Consider the following 23,904-nt stretch of genomic DNA (forward strand, 5'->3'; position numbering starts at 1 on the left):
TATTGTGCTTTTGAATGGGGTCCTTGACAGGTATATGAAGCCTATGGACTATAGGTTTTACTGCTGGATGTTTTTTTATTAATTTGGCACCTTAAAACTGAGATTTTTATTACGCACCCTGAACAATTGCATTTCTAACGAAGGAAAAACAAGGACTGTGAACCTTGATACCAGAAGAAACCTTAAGGAAACTTTAGAACTATATATGTAATAATAATCATTTCAGGGAAAGATTATTGACCTTATTTTAAAAAATTAGGAAAAGTAAGGACATTTCATGGAATCTTTTAAATTTTATCCTTTCTTCTTCTTCTGTAAGAAAGTTCCTATCTGGCTGATTCGTTATCTGGAAAAGGGAATAGTTTATATAGTTCTTCAAAATTACTGACTTGTTGGGGCTTTGACACCTGCCTTTTGAGTTTTTATTGTTGGTGAATGGAGATCCTAATATTTTAATTAGATTAGTGACCCATGAGAGTGTTTCAGCTGATGTTACATCTGATGTCATTTTTTTCTTAAAATTTCCTAATGCCCTGGGTCATTGGCTGTTCCCATAGTAGATGTTAATATAAAGAGCACCAAGACCATAGCTATCAGACAATTCAGCTTTTGGTCTCATGAAGGAATTCTCACTGGAATGCTACCACACAGGTGAATTTATATTAGAATACACATTAGGGAGAAGGACCTACAACTCTTAGTTTCTAAGCTCCAGGAAAGCATGTAAGAGAAAGTAGTTATTGTTCTATCTAAGCAAATATAGATTATTTGACATTGGTTTTACAGATTCAGTTGAAAAACTCATATACAAATGGAGTCTTCATTTGGATTTTTAAAAATGCAACCTGATTATTCAGCTAATTGTGAAATTGGGTACCTGAATGAGTTTGATAGACAAGCATAAAAGTATTAGAGCCTCAGCAATAAATGCTACTGTTTCACCTCTCCTGAACCCCACTCTTCTGTTTCTAAATGCTTGAAAAGGTGTTCTCTTCCTGGATAGTGTATCAGAGGATGCTTAGCAAAATATTGCATATCTCCCCTTTCCTTTTTGTTGGCTTCTTAATCTCACTAAGATCATTACTGATACCATTTTTCTTGTATTGTCCAATCTGTATGCCTATCCCACATGACCCAAGACTTTTAATAAATGAATATTGAATGAATGAATGGACAAATGAATGAATGAAGACTCTTTCAGCCCTGTTTCCACATCAGAATTTGGATTTATAAGTGTGCATTTCAAAGTTCTTCATGTCAGTTTTTCTGCATAAGTCAGAATTGCCTGTTACTTTTCCCATGAACATAAAATGTTTTTCCCCTAGGTATTCTAAAGAGTGGGATGTCAACATTCTAGTGCCAAAATGTACTCACTATATTCTTTTTAAGAATTGGCTATAAATTTCATTTGTTCTAAGTTCCGATGGTAGCCAGTTTTATTATAAGCATTATTTTGATTCTTACATATAATTAATCCTATAAGTTGGCTTTGATCTCTTAAGAGGGTAACATTATCAGCCACCATGCTCCTCTTTTGTGTTCAGTAAGTTGCTTATTAGCCTTCTAGTGCAATGTCCTCTAATTGGTAGGTATATAGTACACTTTGGGTGATGTGGTGTGTTGTAAGTCCACGTTTTGCTGGAATTAAACCAGGTAGAATGGAATGGCTATAAACACTTTCTGAAAAATGTTGTCTTCCTTTATGGGTTTTTGTTTGTTTTGTTTTGTTTTTTTCATATTATTCCAGGTATATGAATACTTAAAGTTCAGAAATTATACATCCTTATAATCCACAACCTGGATACAAGTACAGTTTTATTGTTCAACTTGCCTTTTCTCTTTGACCCACTTCTGACCTATCTCCCCATGACCAGAAATGCATAGTGGAGGGAAAAAGAGACAGATTACTCAGAGGCTGACAGGAGAAGGAAGGGAACCAGCATCTACTGAACATTTCCTAAGTGTCAGACACCTTGCTAGACACAAGTGTTATCTTATCAGTGATCTCATCATAGGGGTGGTTCCTCTTTACATATGAAAACAGACTTAAGTAATTTGCCCAAGTTCAGTTACATAGTAAGGGATGGGATGAGATTTGCCTCCAAGCAACCTACTGGGTGTGCAAGATGAAACTGCTCACTTTTAGTTGATCACATATTTGAGTTCAGGATTGTGAAAACTACAGTCCCTACATTTCTTTCTTTCTTTCCTTTTTATTTTGTTTTATTGCTTAAAGTATTACAAAGAGTATTACATATGTCTCCTTTCCCCAACCCCTTGACATTCCCCCGGCCTTCCCTACCCCCCCCCCCCCCCCCCCCCCGGTGTCTTGTGTCCATTGGTTATGCTTATATGCATGCATACAAGTCCTTTGGTTGATCTCTTACCCGCCTCCCCACCAACCCTCCCGGCCTTCCCGCTGTAGTTTGACAGTCTGTTCGATGCTGCTCTGCCTCTGTATCTATTTTTGTTCATCAGTTTATAATGGTCTTTATTATCCATAAATGAGTGAGACAGTCCCTACATTTCTATAACCTTCTTTCATTTTCAGACTTATTTAATTTATTACTTGGATTTACCACTCTCTTCAGCTTTGATTGTTTGGGGTGTTGATATCCTTCATTACCTCAAAACTGAAAATTTCATTCATTTCTTCTTTGGTGATATGAATTTCCGCAGGCAATTTCAGAGCCATAGGATCTTAGCTCAAATTCCAGGCTTTATAAAAATTAAAGAGGTAAATTACATGAGAAACACATCTTAAAGCATAAAGTATAATAAAAATTATGAGCTTTTTTTACTTTATTGACAAAATAGTTTATTCATAAGACCTGAGGTTTAAACTTAAAATGCACAGGCACTGGGGGCGGGGCAGGCTGGGAGAGGACAATGTGGGTAAAGGAGGCATATGTAATGCTTTCAACAATAAAGAATTATATTTAAAAAATAAAGTGGTAAAAAAAATGCACAGGCATACATAACTCTAGGTAACATTTTAAAAAATAAATTTTATGTTAGACTTTACAAATGAAACATCTGGTTATACTTTTATTTACAGTCATCTATCTAGCTTAAACATGGAAATGTAATACTATCTGTGTCTAAAAAGACAATGACTTTGTAACTCAGAAAGTTAGTTGTATAAATGGAAGGTGGTGGTAGGAATTTAAGAAGGAGATTTTTCAAATCATGGGAAGCATTTAAAAGCAAAGTGTCTCTCCTGGAATTTAATGCTATACAATGCTAGCATGTTGAGCTTTGTAATTTGTTTCTGCCACATAATAGTATGATCTGGTTTGCAGTAGGACCACCCTTTTCACAGGGACTCACCCACCAATTAGGATAGAAAATGTTCTTGACACAAGTCATTTCTGTTTTATCTTTAGGCCATCTGGTTTAGGGAAATGGCCATATTTTATTTTATTGACCACAAACCATTCTGCTGGCAAGTTTCAATAGCTTTAGAGTGTGCCATGCCTTGCCTTTGGAAATCTAATTAAAGAAGGAATACTAGCCAAACCGGTTTGGCTCTGTGGATAGAGCGTAGGTCTTCGGACTGAAAGGTCCCAGGTTCGATTCCGGTCAAGGGCATGTCGGACTGAAAGGTCCCAGGTTCGATTCCGGTCAAGGGCATGTACCTTGGTTGCGGGCACATCCCCAGTAGGAGGTGTGCAGGAGGCAGCTGGTCGATGTTTCTCTCTCATCGAAGTTTCTAGCTCTCTATCCTTCTCCCTTCCTCTCTGTAAAAAATCAATAAAATATATTAAAAAAAAAAAAGAAGGAATACTAAAATAAGAAGAAAAAAAAAGTACACAGATAAATCATCTCTGAAACTCATTACCCTTAAAGAGACATTTTATTGCCATATTTGTCTGAAAAACAAGTGAGTTCAGAAAGGACTAAATGGTATCCTTTCTGTTGATTGGAATTGTTTTTAATCCCTACAGTTGAACTTCAGGAAGGCACAAACATGAAGTGAAATATACACATATATTTCAAACTATTTCTTTCTTTATTATGAAATAAGTCCATTAGAAAATATATAATTGTGATAACAAAAAAGATTATTAATAATCTTTAGAGTGTTAGGTGCCTCTTTGGTGATAATATTCCTTTTTTGGTCTTGAAATATTGCCTGCTCTTATTCCTCATCCTTTAGAGAGGATTGTTCTTTATAAAAAAAGAAATGAATATGAAACCGAGCGTTAGTTTCAGCTAGAAAGGTTTCAAAGTTCGGCTAATGTTTAATGTGTACTTTGATAATACTATCCAGTTACAGAACTGCACTCTTGATAGTGAGGACTCAGTCTAATATGCAGGGACACCTTCTAAAAAGAGTAGAGAAACAGCCTGTTCTTTGTACAAAATACACTTTGACCCATAAACTGAAAATAGTAGACAGAAGTACTAGCAGCATGAAAATTTCCAGTAAAACTTGTTTGAGGTTTAGATTGAGGAGAAGTGGCTAATAGTACATAGGAATGACTAAATTGCTTAGTGAAAAACAAAACTAAAGTTATAATTTTTTTTCTAAAATAAATACAAGAGAAGGAAGTGACAGAGAATCTGACAGGAAAATAACAAGGGGTGATAAATTGAAGGAAGGACTGAAAAATCAGAATAGGTTAAATAGAAACTAGATATCAAAATTCACATTTGCAATGTTCAGTTTGTTGGCCATTCACTTGTGAATGGGTTAAGGAAAAACTAATGAGAATAGTGGCCGTCCAAAAAATCACAGAAATGTCATTTTTCTCTTCAGGACAGCAAGTAGATGTATTGTAATTTGTTAGCATCTCTTCTGAAGATTTAAGGGAGAGAGTTCTTTCTCTTTCTCTCAATTCGTATTAAGAATAGGAAATCAGTCTTGTTCTAACTATTTTTTAAAGGATATTCAAGATTCCTATGACTGTTCGAGACATAATCCTTAACAAACAGCCCAGCAGTATGATATGGTGCAGTGGTTCTCAGTCAGAGGGATTGAGATGCCCCTACCCCCACCCCTACTCTGGCCAGGAGACATTTGGCAATGTCTGGAGACATTTTTTAATTGTCTTGACTTGGGAGGTGCTGCTGGACTCCAGTGGGTAAGTCAGAGATTCTGCCAAACATCCTACAATGCATAGGACAGCCCCCACAACAAAGAGCTATCCAGGTCCATGTGAGCAGTGCCAAGGTTGAGAAGCCGGGTGTGGTGGAAATAGCATTACTCTGGAATCAGACAGAAATGGGTCTGAATCCCAGCCCCACTCCTTATTAGCTACGTGACCTTGAGCATATACAGAAGCGGGCAAAAGTAGGTTTACAGTTGTTTGTATAGACAAAGACATACAGTTTATGATTATTACAACAACTTTATTAACGCAAAAGGATGTTACTCACAACTGTAAACCTGCTTTTGCTCACCTCTTGTATATAATGATATATTAAAAACATGTAAATCTATTTTGGCCAAATGAATAAATAAATTCCCCACAAGTCTCAATTTTTTTTCGTCTCTAAACTCGGGGTGGTAACATTAGTCAACCTCATAGATGAATAAAATGAATGAGTGAGTGAGATGGTTTTTAGGATTAGAGATAAAGTATATGAAGAGCATCCAGCACAGTGCCTGGTCCAGGTAAGTGTTCAGGAAATAGTACGTAAATAAAACTATGCCAGAGGGTTCTTCTCCTTTGCCTGAAAGTTTGCCTTTCGTGAACCTGGTTACCTGAGTTCTGTTTCCCAACCCAAATCAGGTTACACGGCAGATCCATGAGCATGAGCAGGAGAACGAGTTGCGGGAACAGATGTCAGGATATAAGCGGATGCGGCGCCAGCACCAGAAGCAGCTGATCGCCCTGGAGAACAAGCTGAAGGCTGAGATGGACGAGCACCGCCTCAAGCTACAGAAGGAGGTGGAGACGCATGCCAACAACTCGTCCATCGAGCTGGAGAAGCTGGCCAAGAAGCAAGTGGCTATCATAGAAAAGGAGGTCAGTATGTGTACGCATGCTTTCGTGCCATGGTCTTGCCAAGCCTGTTCCAGCCAGTTAGCAGGAGACAAGAGGGGTGTGATTTTTGGTAATAAAGGAACAGTATTGCTTTGGTGAGGGAGTAGGGATGGTTTTATGGGGCTACTTAAAATTATCTTAAAAGTTAATATAGTAGCCCTAACCGGTTTGGCTCAGTGGATAGAGCATTGGCCTGCAGACTCAAGGGTTCCCGGTTCGATTCCAGTCAAGGGCATGTACCTTGGCTGCGGGCACATCCCCAGTAGGGAGTGTGCAGGAGGCAGCTGATCGATGTTTCTCTCTCATTGATGTTTCTAGCTCTCTATCCCTCTCCCTTCCTCTCTGTAAAAAAATCAATAAAAAATATTTTTAAAAAGTTAATATAGTAACTAAAGGTGCGTACCATGTTCTTGTCTATTCAGATATATTCTGAGCATCAATCCTTTGCTGTTGGCCTGGGTAAACTTAAAACACACACACACACACATACACACACGCGCGCGCACAAAAGATGCTTCTAACCTATGGAAACTTGGACGGTGCCTACCACACCCATAGTCCTCTTCAAAGGAAAATTGCTCTACAAATAGTCCCTTTTGCTGGTGATAATCCTTGCCTACAGCTGATTGGACTCTGGATGGGCACCTGACTAATTGTAGCAAGTAATTAGTCTGGCTATTGTTTGAATATTCTAGAGAACATTTTATCTTCCCCATCCTGATTCTAACTAATTTTCAAAACAGAGGGATGGGTAAGGCAGACAGTCAAAATTATCACCTTTATTGCTGATAAATGTTAGATGGGAGAAGTGATTTATATGTGAAGAAAGATGGGCCTAATCCTACTGAACAAAATTAGCCAGGCCTGCCTACCCAGGCCCTAGTAGTACTAAATGAGTCGCCTTCTCTGGCACCTCCCATAAGGTTTACAAAGTGTGGAAAAGCAGGGTGAACATGTGTTCCCTGGGGATGAAGTGACTGGGGACAGGATGCCAGGGTATTTCAGTAATTAGACTCTCTCTCTCTAGCCACATGAAAGGAAAATACAGAATTATAGAAGAAGCATTCCACCAACAGCTATCCATCCATGAGGTCTCATGGACGTTGATTAAATAAACCAGTCAGATTCTTTCTTGGAAATTTGACTTGGTAGATATGTGGGGAGGATCATTCATAATGGAAGAATGGTTGTTCATGGATGCTAAACATCAGATAAGATATATAAAAAAGAACCATGAAGCATGATTCTTAAGCACCTTATCTACATAAGTGCTTCATTGAATGGTTCCCTAAAATTTAGATTTGTTCACTCTCAGGAACCAATATTTATTGGGTTATCTTTTATTTGTTTGGCATTCAATCCACTAAGAAGCCCCCAAATGTCCTGGTGTCTAACTGTTGTGAATTCTGACAGGTAACTAAGAAATCAAATGTCATCAGTATATTAGATGTGAAATCTGATAATTGCAATAATTAATCAATTAAAGTTAGATTCTTGGAATAAAACTGACCAGTTATGTTTATCCATCTTTATAATATAACCCTTCAGCTGTCAACAATATGAAAAAAATTTATTATAATTTATTATAATTATTATTAGTTTACCTTTCATCCCATATATTTTCATGTATGTGTTTATGGTTTTCCTTCATATTTTTCCCATAAAATGTTTGTTGAAGATACAGGGAAATCAGAATAGAAATTTTCTTATTTTGTTTTTAATTAATAATTTGTCCAAAATTACATTATTCAGCATTTATGGATTCTTTCAATGCATTAGAGCAGCCGTGGTCAAACTATGGCCCGCGGGCCAGATCCGGCCCGTTTGAAATGAATAAAACTAAAAAAAAAAAAAGACCGTACCCTTTTATGTAATGATGTTTACTTTGAATTTATATTAGTTCACACAAACACTCCATCCATGCTTTTGTTCCGGCCCTCCGGTCCAGTTTAAGAACCCATTGTGGCCCTCAAGTCAAAAAGTTTGCCCACCCCTGCATTAGAGAATATATATGGCTAAATTCTGTGTGAAGAACAAGTCATCCAAGATCATATTTGGTATTTTTGCAGGCAAAGGTAGCTGCAGCAGATGAGAAGAAGTTCCAGCAACAGATCTTGGCCCAGCAGAAGAAAGATTTGACAACTTTCTTAGAAAGTCAGAAGAAGCAGTATAAGATTTGTAAGGAAAAAATAAAAGAGGTAAGAATACCAATATTTGTAGTCACCAATTTGCCATTAGAATGGTTAGAACTTAAAATTGATTCATCCTACATTGTGATCAGTATGTAGTCTAACCCATTGATTCTCAAACTTTACAGTAGAATCATCTGAAATGCTTATTAAAACAGATTACTAATAAACCCGTAGATTTTCTGATTCAGTGAGTCTGGAGTGAAATTTGAAATACGCATTTCTAACAAGTTCCCAAGTGATGCTGATACTGGGGGTCCAGGCACTATACTTCATGAACCATTTGTTCTAACTCTAAACCATCTTGCTCACTTCTCCACACTTCAGACAGAGTGATCTTTTCAAACCATAAGTCTAGTCATATCACTTCATGGTTTTAATATTTACTGGCTTCCCATTGCTCTTAATATAGATCAAAATACTAGAAGCCCCTACATGGTCTACTATCAGCCTCTCCTCCAGTCTCACTTCACAGCAGTGTTCTCCCCACCTGCTTACCCCACCCCCAACACTTCACTGCTCTTGCCACAACGGTCACCTTTTGGTTCCTCAAGTGTATTAAACTCTACTCTTCCCCAAGGTCTTTGTTCATAGTGTTTCTTCCATCAGGATGCTCTCCACACGCCTCACCCTCAATCCCTCCCTGACTGTAATTCTGCTGTTTATTTTTATTCCTCCTCCTTGTAAGATTCAGGATCATTTGTTAGTACCTTAACTTAAATATCACTTCCTCAGGGTAGCCTTTCCTGACTGCCTTGACCAGGGCAGGTGCCTCTGGTTTCATGACACTAGCTTTCAATTATACATTTTCTTTTGGTGATTCTTTGAGCTGCTTTCCCTACTGACCTGTTGGCCAGTAAGTGATATAGGTAGAGACCATGACTGCTTTGTAGTAGTAATTGTTGTTGTAGATGTTTTGTTGCCCATGTTGTGTGTGTTTTTAGTATCCCTGTGTCTAGTACATGTTAATATTTGATAAGTGAATGATTAATTCTTGGATGTTTGGTTGAAGACCACTAGTGTGGCCTCAGAGGGACCTGAAAGCTCAAATTTCTTCAGCTCTCCTTTTACCAGTACTTACAAGTAAATCGCCTCCAGTTCCATAGACTTTCCTTCTCCTGAGACTTAGGATTTCTTATTTGTCAATTACTAGTGCAGTGATGGCGAACCTATGACACGCGTGTCAGAGGTGACACGCAAACTCATTGTTTTGGTTGATTTTTCTTTGTTAAATGGCATTTAAATATATAAATAAATATCAAAAATATAAGTCTTTGTTTTACTATGGTTGTAAATATCAAAAAATTTCTATATGTGACACGGCACCAGAGTTAAGTTAGGGTTTTTCAAAATGCTGACACGCCGAGCTCAAAAGGTTCGCCATCACTGTACTAGTGTATGAAGGTTTAATAAAATTCAACATGGGGCATTGTTCTAGTATATGAAATCATTCATTTGAGCTCAGATTCTAGGTAACAGTAAGAGTCTTAGCAATGTTCCTCTCCATTTCTTTTTTCAACTGGAAAGTGAAAGCAAGTGTTTTGGGATGGGACCTCGGGATCTTTGGTCCCGCCTAGATGTGCCACTGGTAATTGTTGGGCCTCACAGACACTTGTAGTTGCTCCACACTGCCTGAATAGGAAGAATCTCTGACACCAAAAAGTCTAGAAAACCAAGCTGTAGAGAAAAATAGTCCAACTACGAAGGTTCACATTCTCTCCATTTTCTCTTAGTTATTGCTTAAGCATAATTATTACATCACAATAGAAGGATGTTTCTGGATCACAGAGATCACCTTGATTTTTAAGTAAGAAATTTTCTCAGCTGCAAATGTCTTCTTATTTCTAACGCCGTATGTTTACTCATGCTCTGGAGGGCATACAATATGACCGCAGCCACCATTTTGAGCTCTTGTAATACTAAGGCATTTGGAGATTGCATGAGTTCTGCCTTTAGAAGATTCTGCCACAGAACAGCATTCAAGAGTCCCCACTCAGTCTTCAGACATAAGACTGTTTGGGGTCCACCATGCTCAGATTTATGAGTGCAGGAGGCTACAGGCCTGAACTTACAAGTCACTCAACGTGCTCATGAAGAAAAACGGGCCTAAACCCAATTTGAGATAGCCTCACTAAGCCTTTCTGTGCAAAGCTAGTATTACTCCTTATGAAGTAAAGCTTGGTTCACACTGTTTAAAAAGTGACATGTATATTTAGATGTTGGTATACTTAAAGGAATTGTCCTTGAAATGATAAAACAATCTCCATGATCCCCACTACAGATAGATAGCAGGGGCATGGGTAATACAAAATGATGGATGGTCCAGAAATAATTTATTCTTGATTTTGGAGAGAATTTTTATGAACATATATGAATTTGGGTGTGCAATGTGGTGGTTAATGCTAAACCTAATAGTAAAGTTATGGCATTAAGAAGTGAGTCACCAGCTTCCCTGTTGTGATCCCAGCCTACTCCATGCTGGAAACAGCACATACTCTTGTTGATGCTAATATTTCACTTAAGCCTTCATTATAACAGGAAAGTTGATTTACAAGGACTTATTGACTAAGCACAAAAATAACCTAAATACTGTGTGATGTCTGCATCACAAAACTTTAAATGAAACAGGTGTTAGCAATTAAAGGGGATTTTACTGAGTAGTTCACCAAATATTACAGGTCAAGCTTGTCCATAGGAACAGTATGAACAAAGAAGAGTACACTGTGCTTTCCCTAAAAGCGGTCATCTTACTCCCCATAGAGTCACATCTTCTTAACTGTTCCCATTCACTGCTTTCTTCTCCTTACCATTATGGGCTGAAATACTAATGATTTCTGTCCTTTTGAAAATATAGGTGGCTTATAATCCCAAATGAAGACTGTTCTTCCCTAAAATTCAAATGAGTGACATTTGTAGAGTTACCTCCTGTCTTTAAAACCTGTCTACTTCTCTGCGTCTTTTCCCCACCTCCTTTGTCCAAGCTTCTATCATTTCTCATCTGGACCTTTGCACTAGTCTCCTAGCTGTCTCCATGGACACACTCTTGCCTTCTTTATTCTGTTTTCCACATAACAGTCATCTTCTTGAAATGCATCTCATTATAATAACCCCCCACCACGATATGAAATCCATTTCTCCTATACTAAAGATCCTTAACTCCGCCTGTAAGGCCTCTAACCTAACGGTCCTGCCTGTCTGTCCAGCCTCATCTCATGTAACACTCCACCGCACTCTGGCCTTTCAGTTCCTTGGCCATACACATACCATGTTTCAGTTAACTCACCCTAATGGTTTTGCATATGCTGTTTCCTCTACCCAGAGTATTCTTCCCTTTCCTTTTGAATGGTCAATGCCTATGATTTTTCAAATTTCAGCCCAGTTGTTACCGAGGTTCAATAGTTTCTGTTAAACATTCTTGTAGAACCAAGAACTCACCTTCAAAGCAGTTGTCACAGTCATTTTTAGTTCATAGGGTTCTTTGTTTCTTTTTTTATTCTATACTGGAAAGCTCCATGATGGTAGATACCATGTTCTTTTGTTCACCATTGTATCCTCATGCCTTGCACAGTGCCCATCACATGATGGGAACTCAGTAAATATGTATTTGATTGATGAGTGAACAAATAATTTCTGACAGTTGAGAAGTCAGAGACTTGGAAACTAACAAGTCTTCCTCTCACTTAATATTCAATTAATTGATTTTAAAAAGTGTATGTGTGTGTTTGGGGGAAAGGGGCAACATCAAGTCAGGCTGTGTTTACATTTTCATTTGCTTTCCAAATAATTCAATCTACCATTGCAATAAACTATTATAATTTCTCTGGCTGATGAGACTGGCATGGTTTTCCCCCCCTTTTTTTTCTTGTGAAGGAGATGAATGAGGATCATAGCACACCCAAGAAAGAAAAGCAAGAGCGGATATCCAAGCATAAAGAAAACTTGCAGCACACACAGGCCGAAGAGGAAGCCCACCTTCTCACTCAGCAGAGACTGTACTACGACAAAAACTGTCGTTTCTTCAAACGGAAAATAATGATCAAGCGGCACGAGGTGGAGCAGCAGAACATTCGGGAGGTATTTATGTTCCTAACTATTGTCGTTTACTTATGGGACAGCAAGCCCCTTGCTCTGTCTAGTCTTTAGCATAGGACCTTGACACAAAGTAGGTACACAAAGAGCCAGGGAATGAATTTATCACTGATAAGAGAAAGCCCATTTACAGAACAAGAAATCAACTTTTTCCAAATAAATGTTATAAAGTTTTATTGAACACTCATTACAAGCCATATCATGCAGTGGAGGATCAAAAGAAGTAAAATAACTTGCTTTCAGCCTGCTTTTCACAGACTTGTGTTTTTGTGACTCTACATCAAACACTTAAAAAACAACACGATGCTCTACAATCAAGTTCACTCGTTCAGTCACCCAGCACTTATGGAGTGCCTCCTCTGTGCCAAGCCGCGCTGGAGACACCAGGGCTTCCGAGAAGCTGTCCTCCTTGCCTTCAAGTAGCCCTAAGTCTCAGAGGTGAAACAGACATGTAACAGACTAATTACAATAGAACATATTGGGTGCACTAGTAATAGACATATAAATGAGGTATCATGGGCATGTAGTCAAGAAAGAGCTTGTAGGATTCAGTGATTGATGAGATGCTGAGTGTCTGGGTGTGGGGACTGCAGCATCAGAACAAGAGTAGCTGGAAGCAGAATGTGGAGGGCCTTGTTTCTTAAGCCAGTGCATTTAGATTTTAGTCTGAAGGCAGTTGCATGGCCGCCAGAAGTTTGTAAGCAGAAGAGTGATGGTGAGTTTTCTTTATTTTGAGGAATGAGTGCATCAGTGTGAGGGTAAGCAGGAATGGTCAGAAGTCAAGTACAATAAGCTCAGCTAGGATGCTCTTCTCCAGTTCTACCTGGAAGAGGCAATGGGGGTAGAGAGATGTTAGATTTTTTTTATTAGCATATATCTTCCCTAGCCCAATACTATAAGATTCATATAAGCTTTTGAAGATTAGATCTGAGTGACATTTCTGAAGCAAAACTAAAAATAATTCGGACCTAATGGTGTGAGAATTTTAGAAGAGAGGAGTCAAAAATGACTTCAAACCCTCTACTCTGGGAAATTGGATGAATGGGATGTTTTTCACTGAGATGAGGAATAGAGAATGTGAATCAGTTGCAGATACATAGTTCAATAGGAAATCATTGTAACCTGGTATAATCAAAGAGGAACCTCACAAATGAGCTAGCACATTGGTAAAAACAGCAAGTTTGGTAAAAGTAAAAAACAGTGTTTGCCTGCATGAGGGAAACAAGCACTTCAGGTACATTTAATGGGAATGGGAATTGGTATAACTGGAGAGCAATAGTATTCAAATGGCAAGGAAAAGGGCAGTGCAAACTCAAAGTTATTGACCACAATTGGGAGCCAGGCTCAGGCTCTTTATCTGTGTTCTCTCATCTTATTGGAAGAGGGAGAAACTGCTGAACATTTTTGAGCCAGACAGTGATATGGCTAAAATTTTACTATAGTGAGATCAGCCCAGTTTGATTAGAGCATGAATTCTCAGGGGCGGGGGTGGGGGGGGGTGAAATGGTTCTTATAGGGTAGGAGTCTTAGTATAACAATTTGAGGCCCTCTGAAGGGTCACAGAACATAAAAAGATACACAGTATATCTATGGTATTAACATTTCAGGGGTAGAGATGGTCAGGGAAGGGGAAATCTAAAAAGGCTCTGATGGGGACAGTAATGGGGGGAAAGGGTTGAAAAATACTGGATTAGAGGGAATTAATGAAAAGCAAAGAGATCTGGTGGTAGGAAATAGGCTATAGACAAAGATGGTGGTGATGGCTATCAAAAGAGAGGTGGGTTTAAAACATATTTTGAAGTATAAAATAAGCAGGACTTGGCATACAGTAAGATATGAGAGAAAATATGAAGGTAGAATCAGACTTATTTCTAAGGTTTAAGACTTGGGGAAATGCAGATTTGGGTGGAAACAGCTTAGAAAGGTGTTTTAAGAAACTGATTAATGCAGTACTAGGCATGCTGAGTTTGTTGGAAGGCAAAAAAGTCTAAATGAAAAAGTCCAATAGCCAGTTGGAAATAACATATTTGGGATTCTTTTCATCTGGCAATTATTAGTTATTCTAATAGCACATATTTGGAAGAAATCTGAGGCTAAGGGGACAGTTATTACCAATAAAAGCTATAGAAGAGAATTATTTCCCCAAAATGATAGAAACTATATTCATGACTTCATTACTATCAAGTTCTAACTAACTGAGTGAAGAATAGCTCTATGAGGGTATTTTTCTTAAGAATTTAGATTTTCTTTTGTTTAGTCTTATTCCAGAGCCTTCTTCATGAAAATGTTCAATTTTTCTTTCTGTTTGCAAAAGTAATCAAAGAACATTGAAAAAATACAAATATAGAAAAATACAAAGTTGAATAATGAAAGTTCTTGATATTCCCATCCTATCCAATCTCTACCCTGAGACAATTACCATTAATTTGCACACATATTTCCAGTTTTTTTCTGTACATATGTATGCATACATAAAGCTTATATAGAACTCTCACATATTATATAGAACTTTACAAAAATAAGGTTACATTATTATCAGTGGTTTATTTGATTTGAAAGCAATAGAAACAAACTGGTTGATTTAGCACGGGAAGAAATTTATTGGAACGATAACGGGATAGATGGCAGAGCTGAAAATCACACTGGAAAAGAGGAAGAATCAAGCTGGGAAAGCAACGTTCATGACCCAGAGAGCAAGCGCCAACGGACATTGCTCAAAGCATTTTTTGAATATATCTCCTCCAACCATGTTTAATTTGTGTTTCATTGCTTCCGATTCAGATTTCTAGGAGAGAGAACTTGATTGGGTAATATGCTTACTCTTTTAATCCCTGATTCCAGAAAGGGTGGAATAGCATTTTGGGAAAAGGGGAGACTTAAGAGAAGGGGAAAGGATACTGAACTATACAAAGAAACCCCAGATGTCCACTAGACTGTTTAGTAACTTTTTTTCCCATTTACTATCTAGTACATACAGCTCTGCCTCATTCTTTTCAACCATTGGTATGGCTATGAGATTATTTATTTAATGAGGTACTTCTCAGTGGGTATTTTGAAGTTTTACAGTATTACTGAAAATGCTCCAGAGAACATCTTTGTACAGAGATCTTTTTACACATATGCAAGTATTTTGTAGGATGCATTCTCACAAGTGAAAATTTCAGGTCAGAGTATATACATGTAGATTTTTAATAGATATTGCCAAATTGCCCTCTAAAAGGGTTTATACTCCCACCAACAAAGAGTACCTGTTTTTCTGTATCTTTGCCAAAAGTGAGTATTAGCAATCCTTTTAATTATTAAAAACATTTTTAAAAGATCAACATAGACTAGGTTGAGCCTCTTCCACTATTATCACTGTACACAGATGCCCACTGTTTTCTAAGCAGTTATGAAATTATGAACTAAAACTAAGAAAGCATTAAGTGTCTTAAGCTAACAGCATCTCTACTTAAAATTTTTTTTCTTTTTTTAAAAAATATATTTTTATTGATTTCAGACATGAAGGGAGAGGGAGATAGAAACATCAATGATGAGAGAGAATCATTGATTGGCTGCCTCCTGCACTCCCCTTACTGGGGATAGAGCCTTCAAGCTGGACAGGTACTCTTGACCAGAATCAAACCAGGGACCCTTCAGTCTGCAGGCCAATGTTCTATCCATTGAGCCGAACCAGATAGGGCTCCATTTAAAATTTTGAATTCTAGTCCTTACTCACCCTCAGTGGTCATGAGGACAAAATTTGACTTGAGTGAGATCAACTGCTTTTAAAGAAGTGAATAGCACTTTCCACTGAAATTTAAATAAAATGGAATGATTGGGCCACAGTTAGGAAGGGTTGATTAGGGGACACACCCTGGACCCACATCTTACACAGGAGGTACATTCACATAAAGTCTGGTGATGTGCTTTAGGGGCCATGGTATTTGAAAATACCTGTCTCAATATTAAGCTCAGACTCAACTTGGCGAGATGCTTAAAGTATGTGATGTTTCCCATTTCACACTTCTTCCAGGGCGTGTACATTGAGTACACTGGTGGGCAGAATCACCTGTTCATGACATATGTTTTTGTATTTTTTCTTGGCTTACTTTGTTGAATTTGTAGAAGCTACAGGTGTGCACATGGCATGGCTATACTTTAAATTATGTCATTTGTACAGATGAAGCAACCATTGCAGAGTGTCTAGCTAGTGCAGAGGAATTCTTCGAAATATTGTACCACAGATTGATAAAACAGAAAAATATAAGCCTTCAATGGGACATCTTTTAATGGAAAATGTCAAAAATCTAAAAACCTGACTTTTAGCCTCAGTTCTGCTTTATAGAAGTTATATGGTCTTATGTTAGTTTCTCAATTCCCAAATTTCTTACTATCTTGTATAAAAGTTGTAAAGCCTCATAATCTTACCACTACATAGGGTTCCAATTAGGATTAAAATATATTAAGTCATTTTTAAAACTTGAAAGCACTTTCCACATTATTTTTTTTTTAAATATATATTATTGATTTTATACAGAGAGGAAGGGAGAGAGATAGAGAGTTAGAAACATCGATGGGAGAGAAACATCGATCAGCCGCCTCCTGCACATCTCCTACTGGGGATGTGCCCGCAACCCAGGCACATGCCCTTGACCGGAATCGAACCCGGGACCTTTCGGTCCGCAGGCCGACGCTCTATCCACTGAGCCAAACCGGTTTCGGCCACTTTCCACATTATTATGTAGGCACAGCACTGGGTAGTGTTTTCCCCCATGTTTTAAAATATTATAGGCAGCTTACCATCTTACATCTCAGCAACTCAGATGTATGAATTAAAGGCTAAGGGAACAACCTACTATTATGACAGAAAAGCCACTTCAGTATCATGTTTATTTCACTTTCTAGTAGTTTATAAAAACTAGTTTTAAGACATTAACTTCTGAATACAGAAAAATAATAATGACATGGTTATGTATTCTGAAGCATTTTCTTAAGTTCTTTCATTTCATCTTCACAAGAATGGTAGTTGGTAGTGGAAGAGTTATCCTCACTTTACACCTATGGAAAATAAAACAGATTAAGAGACTTGCCCAGAGCTGTACATGAGTCAATGGAAGAGCTGAAACTGACTTACACCCTGAATATGATTCTCAAACTTTTGTATATGTCAGAATTAGCTGGGTAAGAACAATAGCTTGTATCCCAGGTACTTCTGATGAACAACACCCTGTAGCATTCCATTAAACATAAAAAGAAGCATTTGATTTCTTCCGAAAGTATAGTTTGCTTTTGCTTTGATCTTTTATTCCCCAGCACTCCCTCTCCCCCCTACCCCCCACCCCTCACCCCCCACCCTGCACCAGGAGATTCAGAGCTCTGGGCAGCTCAGATGCAGTTTGGACTTCTCAATTTCGGAAAGTGTGGAATGTATAAGTGCTCAATATTGGGAAATCTGGTACTCAAAGGTTCAACATGACATAGTGACTTAGAACAGGATATTTACCCATTTCAAGGGCTTCCCTTGGCTTCCCTTGGTCAATGGACTGGAATAGCTTTAGTCTCTGGGAAGGACTCACTGTTCTTTAGTGCCACCTAGGGGCCAGTTAGTGCTTTTTAAAAGAAGACATTTGATGGCCCAGGCAAAGAGGAAAAATTAAACAAGGAAAAGTAAAAGCAAGAGGCGATACAGGGAGTTGCTCTGGGATATTATGTTATATTCCTTAAAACAAATGTAAATCGCACTTCTGATATATCCCCACTAGAAAATAAACTCCACAAGGGGTGTACTTGTTCACTGCTCTCTCCCTGGTGCCTACAACGGTGCCTGACGCATAGGGTATGCTCAACAAGTAATTTGTGTAATACATAAATGAATGATTAGTGACTTTGCTCCAGTAAAAGAAGCTATCTTCAGGATAGAAGGCCAAGGTATGCAAGATATTCTCATCCACACTAATATACAAATGTTATTGATAATTCTATGAAATAAATGGCTTGCATTTTCTTCCCATAGGGGATCCCATTAGAGAAGAGAGCCAATCTATCATTCTAACTTAAAGCCCAGCTCAAAATCTTTCCCCTTGGCCTTTTTAAGTAGTAGTAATATTACACTTTTCAGAAATCTCACAGCATAAGATTTTTACCTGTTTTATAGCACTTAGCACTGCCAGCCTTGCTCTGTCTTTTTTTTTAAATTTATACATAAACTTATTTCCCTGTATGAATTAAGATTCTTGGTTTGCATGTTACTAAAATTTATTTGAGCTAGCTTAAGCCAAAAGCAGGGAATTTACTACGGAAATATAGGAATGTCTCATATAGCAATAGCAATAGTACAGCTGTACCTACAGGAGTGCTGAGAACCAATCAGAAACTTGGGCATCAATATATTCCCTGCACTTCTTTCTTTTTTATTTTTGCTCTGAAGCCCAGCTTTCTCTAATCACTCAGCCTTTATAGCAGCGGGTGGCTACCACATATGTAGTTTTTATATGCTCCTCCATTCTAGCTGTACATAAAGGTTCACTATTTATGAATCTCAATTCCAAATTCCTAGTAGAGAAAATAAATTGACTCATGTAGCTGTGAGCTGAGCACATACTTCCTTACATGTCTAGTACAGTTCCTTAGTTGAGGACAGAGTCATGGCTTAGTAAACATTTTTATGCACCCAGAGCACATGGTTCAGATTTTTGATACACTACCATTCAGGAAATATTCTTGAACTGGTGAATGAAAAAAATTTCATCAAACTTATCCCTCCTTTTTTTCTAGTTTCCTTTCTTTCCCCACTTCAACAAAAGAGAGAGACATGAGTAGAAGTGGTAAGAACAGAATGATTAGAACTAGAAATGATCAAACAGACTATAATGGACAAGATGAAAGAGAGATCTCTGCTTTTCCTCAGCATGCTGTGAACACTGAGATTTTAAAAAATAGATAATTAGCCTACTTCTGATACATACAGAAAAAAAAAAGGGTATTTTCCCATAAGAACACCGCAGACGTGATCAGTTTACTTCTGTGATTCTCAGCTCTAAGTGCCTATTAGAACCACATGGGGAACCCTTAAAACTATTGATGTCATGGTCCCACCCCAGACAAGTATCTGAATTTCAGGTTATGGGATTCAGTCATCTTGTGTTTTAAAAGCTTCTTCACATAATTTTAATGGGCAGTCAGGGTTGAGAACCACTGTTTTAACTGAAGAAACGTGTATTTAGACCTGTGCATGTCACACCATCTAATTAAGGGTCACAACAACTCTGTGAGGTAAGAAGGGCTTGGGTAGAATTATTCCCATTTTACAGATAAGAGTCATTGTGATGGTGGGAAGTTGACCATCTTGTAAAAATGGTGGCCCCACATACAGAACCTAAGTCTCCAGGGATTGTTAATCTAATCTTATTAGGTTATGCTGCCAAACACTAGTGGGTTTAATTAAGAGAGTTCATAGTGCTGTTCCTTGCTCTCCCTCAGTTGTGAATTCCATCCAGTCTGTCTCCATTTATCTCTCTCCCTTCATCTTTTGTTCCTGAACGCAGGAACTGAATAAAAAGCGGACCCAGAAGGAAATGGAGCATGCCATGCTGATCCGGCATGATGAGTCCACCCGAGAGCTAGAGTACCGGCAGCTGCACACGTTACAGAAGCTACGCATGGATCTGATCCGTCTACAGCACCAGACTGAACTGGAAAACCAGCTGGAGTACAATAAGAGGCGGGAAAGGGAACTGCACAGAAAGCATGTCATGGAACTTCGGCAACAGCCAAAAAACTTAAAGGTAAGAGGAAATGGAAGTATTTCCCTGTCTGTGCTCCAGAACAGAGTGGGCCTGGATCAGTGGCTCCTACTCCAGGATGATGATGGTCAGAGTCATCTGGGCGTTTCAAAATTACAGATTTCTGGACCCCACATCTACTGAATGAGACTCTCCAAAAGGGAAGCACAAGAATCTGTATAGAACAAACTCCTGAAGAGACGTTGCTGGGCAGGCTGGTTGGGAAGCCTTTCTACAAGATGATCTCTCCTTCTTTCTTTATATCCATTATGCAATTTCTCTGACTCCCTCATGACCTGCCCTTTGAAAAATTGTCATGTATGGACCAACAGCAGCCCATGGTTCTAAAACCAGGAAATAAGAAAGCTACCTGGCAGGTGTAGAGCAGATAAGTTTCATCTGTCAGACCAGTCATATGATTGGTAGCACTACCAATTGAAAAAGACTGTATTGAAAAAGACTCTAAAGCACACCAAGCTTTTAGGAAAGAGTGTGACATCTGCCATGTGGATGGGGATCAACAATGAATCTAGATGTGCCTGCGCTAGGGAGATGGAGCTCCTCTGGCCCTCACTGCCTCCAGATCACTGTAGCTGACTGCTAAATGGGCTCTAATGACTAGCCCGGCGGTTCTCAACCTGTGGGTCGCAACCCCTTTGGCGGTCGAACGACCCTTTCATAGGGGTTGCCTAAGACCATCCTGCATTATGATTCATAACAGTAGCAACATTACAGTTATGAAGTAGCAACGAAAATAATTTTATGGTTGGGTCACAACATGAGGAACTGTATTTAAAGGGCCAGAAGATTGAGAACCACTGGACTAGACTATTGCTCTATGACAAGGGAGACATTGTCAGTTTTGACACAGATATGAACCATTCAATCACTCTGGCCATGCTCCTTTCTAGTCAAATCCTACCCTGTCCAATTAGTGATCCCTGTAAACACAGCTCCTTCAGAGGTTCAAGAAATACACATGTGATTGTGAGGCAAACTGATGGAATGCCTTTGGACTTACAATATACCCCACCTTCTCCTTGCCAAAATGCACATTTGATATTGCTACATGCAGTATAACCTCTTAATAGGGGGCAGGGGTAATACTAAAATCACTTTTCCTTTTTATTTATGCTGAAATTTAGTGGAATTGTCAAGGAAACACAGAACAGTGAGAGCTGGCTTACACATTGTCATCTTTTTTCTTACTAGGAAATGAGGGGAGCAACAAAAAATGGGTGAAAACAACAAATAATAGAGGACACTAAAGATTTTGACTAGGAAACCATTAAAATAATGAACAAACTTTTAACAAACTGAGCTTTATAGTATGCCACAATCTGCTTAGAGTTGTGATTCCCCTCGTAACAATTCATATTTTCATCCATTCATAAATTCAAAATTACTTCTATTTATCCTATATAATAAAAGCCTAATATGCTGTGTCTGGTCGACCATTCGGCCACTCAACCAATCAAAGCATAATATGCTAATGATATGCTAAGGCCACTCAACTGCTCACTATGACATGCACTGACCACAAGGGGGCAGACAGTCGACTGGTCGACGGTTGCTATGACATGCACTGACCACCAGGGGGCAGATGCTCCAACCAGTAGGTTAGCTGGCTGCTGGGGTCCAGTTGATGGGGACTGAGTGAGATGGGCCAGACACGCCCTGGAGCCCTCCCGTGGCCCCTCCCCAGCCCCAATCGTGCACCGGTCATGTCCCTTGGCCTGGCCTGCACCCTCTTGCAATTCAGGACCCCTCAGGGGATGTCGGAGAGTAAGTTTCAGCCCGATCCCGCAGGCCAGGCAGAGGGACCCCACTGGTGCACAAATTTGTGCACTGGGCCTCTAGTTTAATATAAAAACGAAAGTATTGGTAGAGTTAACTCTTGCTGTGTCATATGTATTATTTGTCATTGACCAGTGGTCAGGGTCACTGCACAAAAAGACAGATGGTCCCAGCACCTGTATTGTATCATTACAATGGAAGACTTCCTGTATTTACTGATGTGTCTTTATTTTCTTTTTGTCACTTTATCACACAGGCCATGGAAATGCAAATTAAAAAACAGTTTCAGGACACTTGCAAAGTACAGACCAAACAGTATAAAGCACTCAAGAATCACCAGTTGGAAGTTACTCCAAAGAATGAGCACAAAACAATCTTAAAGACACTGAAAGATGAGCAGACAAGAAAACTTGCCATTTTGGCAGAGCAGTATGAACAGAGTATAAATGAAATGATGGCCTCTCAAGCGGTAAGTGGTTAGGTTTGGTGCCATGGCTTCAAGAGTTTTGGGAATCAAGAAAACTCAAGATCCAGCCTTTTGCTCTCAAGATGATTCTTGCACAAATTTAGGATATTGGTGTTTTTCTGCCCAGAGAACTGAGGAAATGACGACGCTGAATAAACCCAAGCCAATTCGGATACTTGCTGGAGTGTGTCTTATAAGATGGAACTCAAGGAATACCAAGCTAAACAGATCTGTGGCACATAGGGACTTTGAAAGCAAGATGTGATAGATATTGCATATAATATCATGTTTTCATTCGTCAAAAATTGCTCAACCAATGTCAGGCATAAATGAGTAAGATGCACAGACACATTCATTCAATAAACTTTTACTAAGCATCTGTGTTCGGCACCCTGCTGGACTCAGAGATAGAGTGGTGAGCTAGAGAGACAACATAAAGTAAAAATAAAGCATAATAAATGCTTTGAAGTGGGAGATGAGGGGGCACTGTGGAGGGTAAGTGGGAACAACTTATCTAGTCTAGGGAAAGTTTTTCAGCAAGAGCCAAGAAGACTGAAGAAACTTACTGCAGCAAACAGGTTCCATGGAAAGGGGCCTACATAAGCAAAGGTCCAAAAGTTGTAAAGTGTGCATTTGGGGACTGAAAGAACTTTGGTGTGAGCCCAAAGTTTAAGGAGGAGGATTGTGGGAGCCTAAAATAGAGAGGTCATAAACGTCCTGGTAAGCCAGAGATGGGAGCTTGCCTGGTAATTCTGCGGAGTTTTCACAAGGAGATGAGTCTTAAAGAATAATAGTTCTCCAAACAGACAAGAGGAAAAGTTATTCCTAGCAGAGGATACTGTATATGCAAAGATTCAAAATCCCGAAAGAGGATGGCACATTTGAGGAACAATCAGTAGTAGATATGGCAGGAGTATAAAGGGAAGCAGGTAGGTGGTCGGGGTCAGGTCCTCAAAAGCCATTGTAGAAGCAATGGAGAGCTCCTGAAGCCTATTTTAAGAAGGAAAGCTACAGGGTCACATTTGTGTGATAGAGACTGGCAGTCATGTGTCACATACAGGTAAAGAGACCTGTTAGGAAGCTATTGTAATAGTCCAGGGGACAAAGGGAATAAAGGCCTGAACTAAGAGAGAACGTGCTAATGGAGATGGGGAGGCAGGAGGAGGATTGAGAAATATTTAGGAGGTAGAAATATTTGAGATCGAACTTAGTGACCATTGAAAGGTAGGTTTGATAACAGTGGAATAGGTCATCATTTTACCAAGATAATAGAAGAAGGGGCGAGTTTAGGTGCCTGGTAGATAATTGGCTAAGTGTGGACATGTTATCTGAACCATATCGGTATCCAAGTAGAGAGGTACAGAGATGGAAGTCTAGAGTTCAAGAGAGTGTCAGGATTAAAGACAAGAAGTTAGGCATCATTATTATATGGTGGCAGTTGTAGCTTTAGGAATATTTGAGATCTAGGCACAGGAGATAGTATTAGATAGAGAGGGAGGAGGCCAAGGGCAGAGTTGTGGATACCAACATGTGGGGGCTGAGTAGAAGTAGACCGAAGAAGATGAATAATCAGCAATGTGGGAAGGGAATTAGGGAGAGCATATCGC

At 39.0% G+C, this 23,904-nt stretch overlaps 1 protein-coding gene across 2 annotated transcripts in view; it reads left to right on the forward strand.

Moving 5' to 3' along the window:
- The window catches only part of TAOK3 (TAO kinase 3), a 151,365-nt gene that overhangs the window by 120,056 nt on the left and 7,405 nt on the right, over nucleotides 1–23,904 (forward strand). For both annotated transcript variants that reach the window (XM_081113679.1, XM_081113680.1), the window contains 5 exons: nucleotides 5,739–5,975; nucleotides 8,063–8,191; nucleotides 12,053–12,256; nucleotides 19,798–20,037; nucleotides 22,088–22,300. In XM_081113679.1, coding sequence (XP_080969805.1) covers nucleotides 5,739–5,975; nucleotides 8,063–8,191; nucleotides 12,053–12,256; nucleotides 19,798–20,037; nucleotides 22,088–22,300 — 1,023 coding nt within the window. The remainder of the gene's footprint in view (nucleotides 1–5,738; nucleotides 5,976–8,062; nucleotides 8,192–12,052; nucleotides 12,257–19,797; nucleotides 20,038–22,087; nucleotides 22,301–23,904) is intronic.

The sequence above is a fragment of the Myotis nattereri genome, assembly GCF_964212035.1.
Source record: "Myotis nattereri genome assembly, chromosome: 19".
Classification (NCBI taxonomy): Eukaryota; Metazoa; Chordata; class Mammalia; order Chiroptera; family Vespertilionidae; genus Myotis; species Myotis nattereri.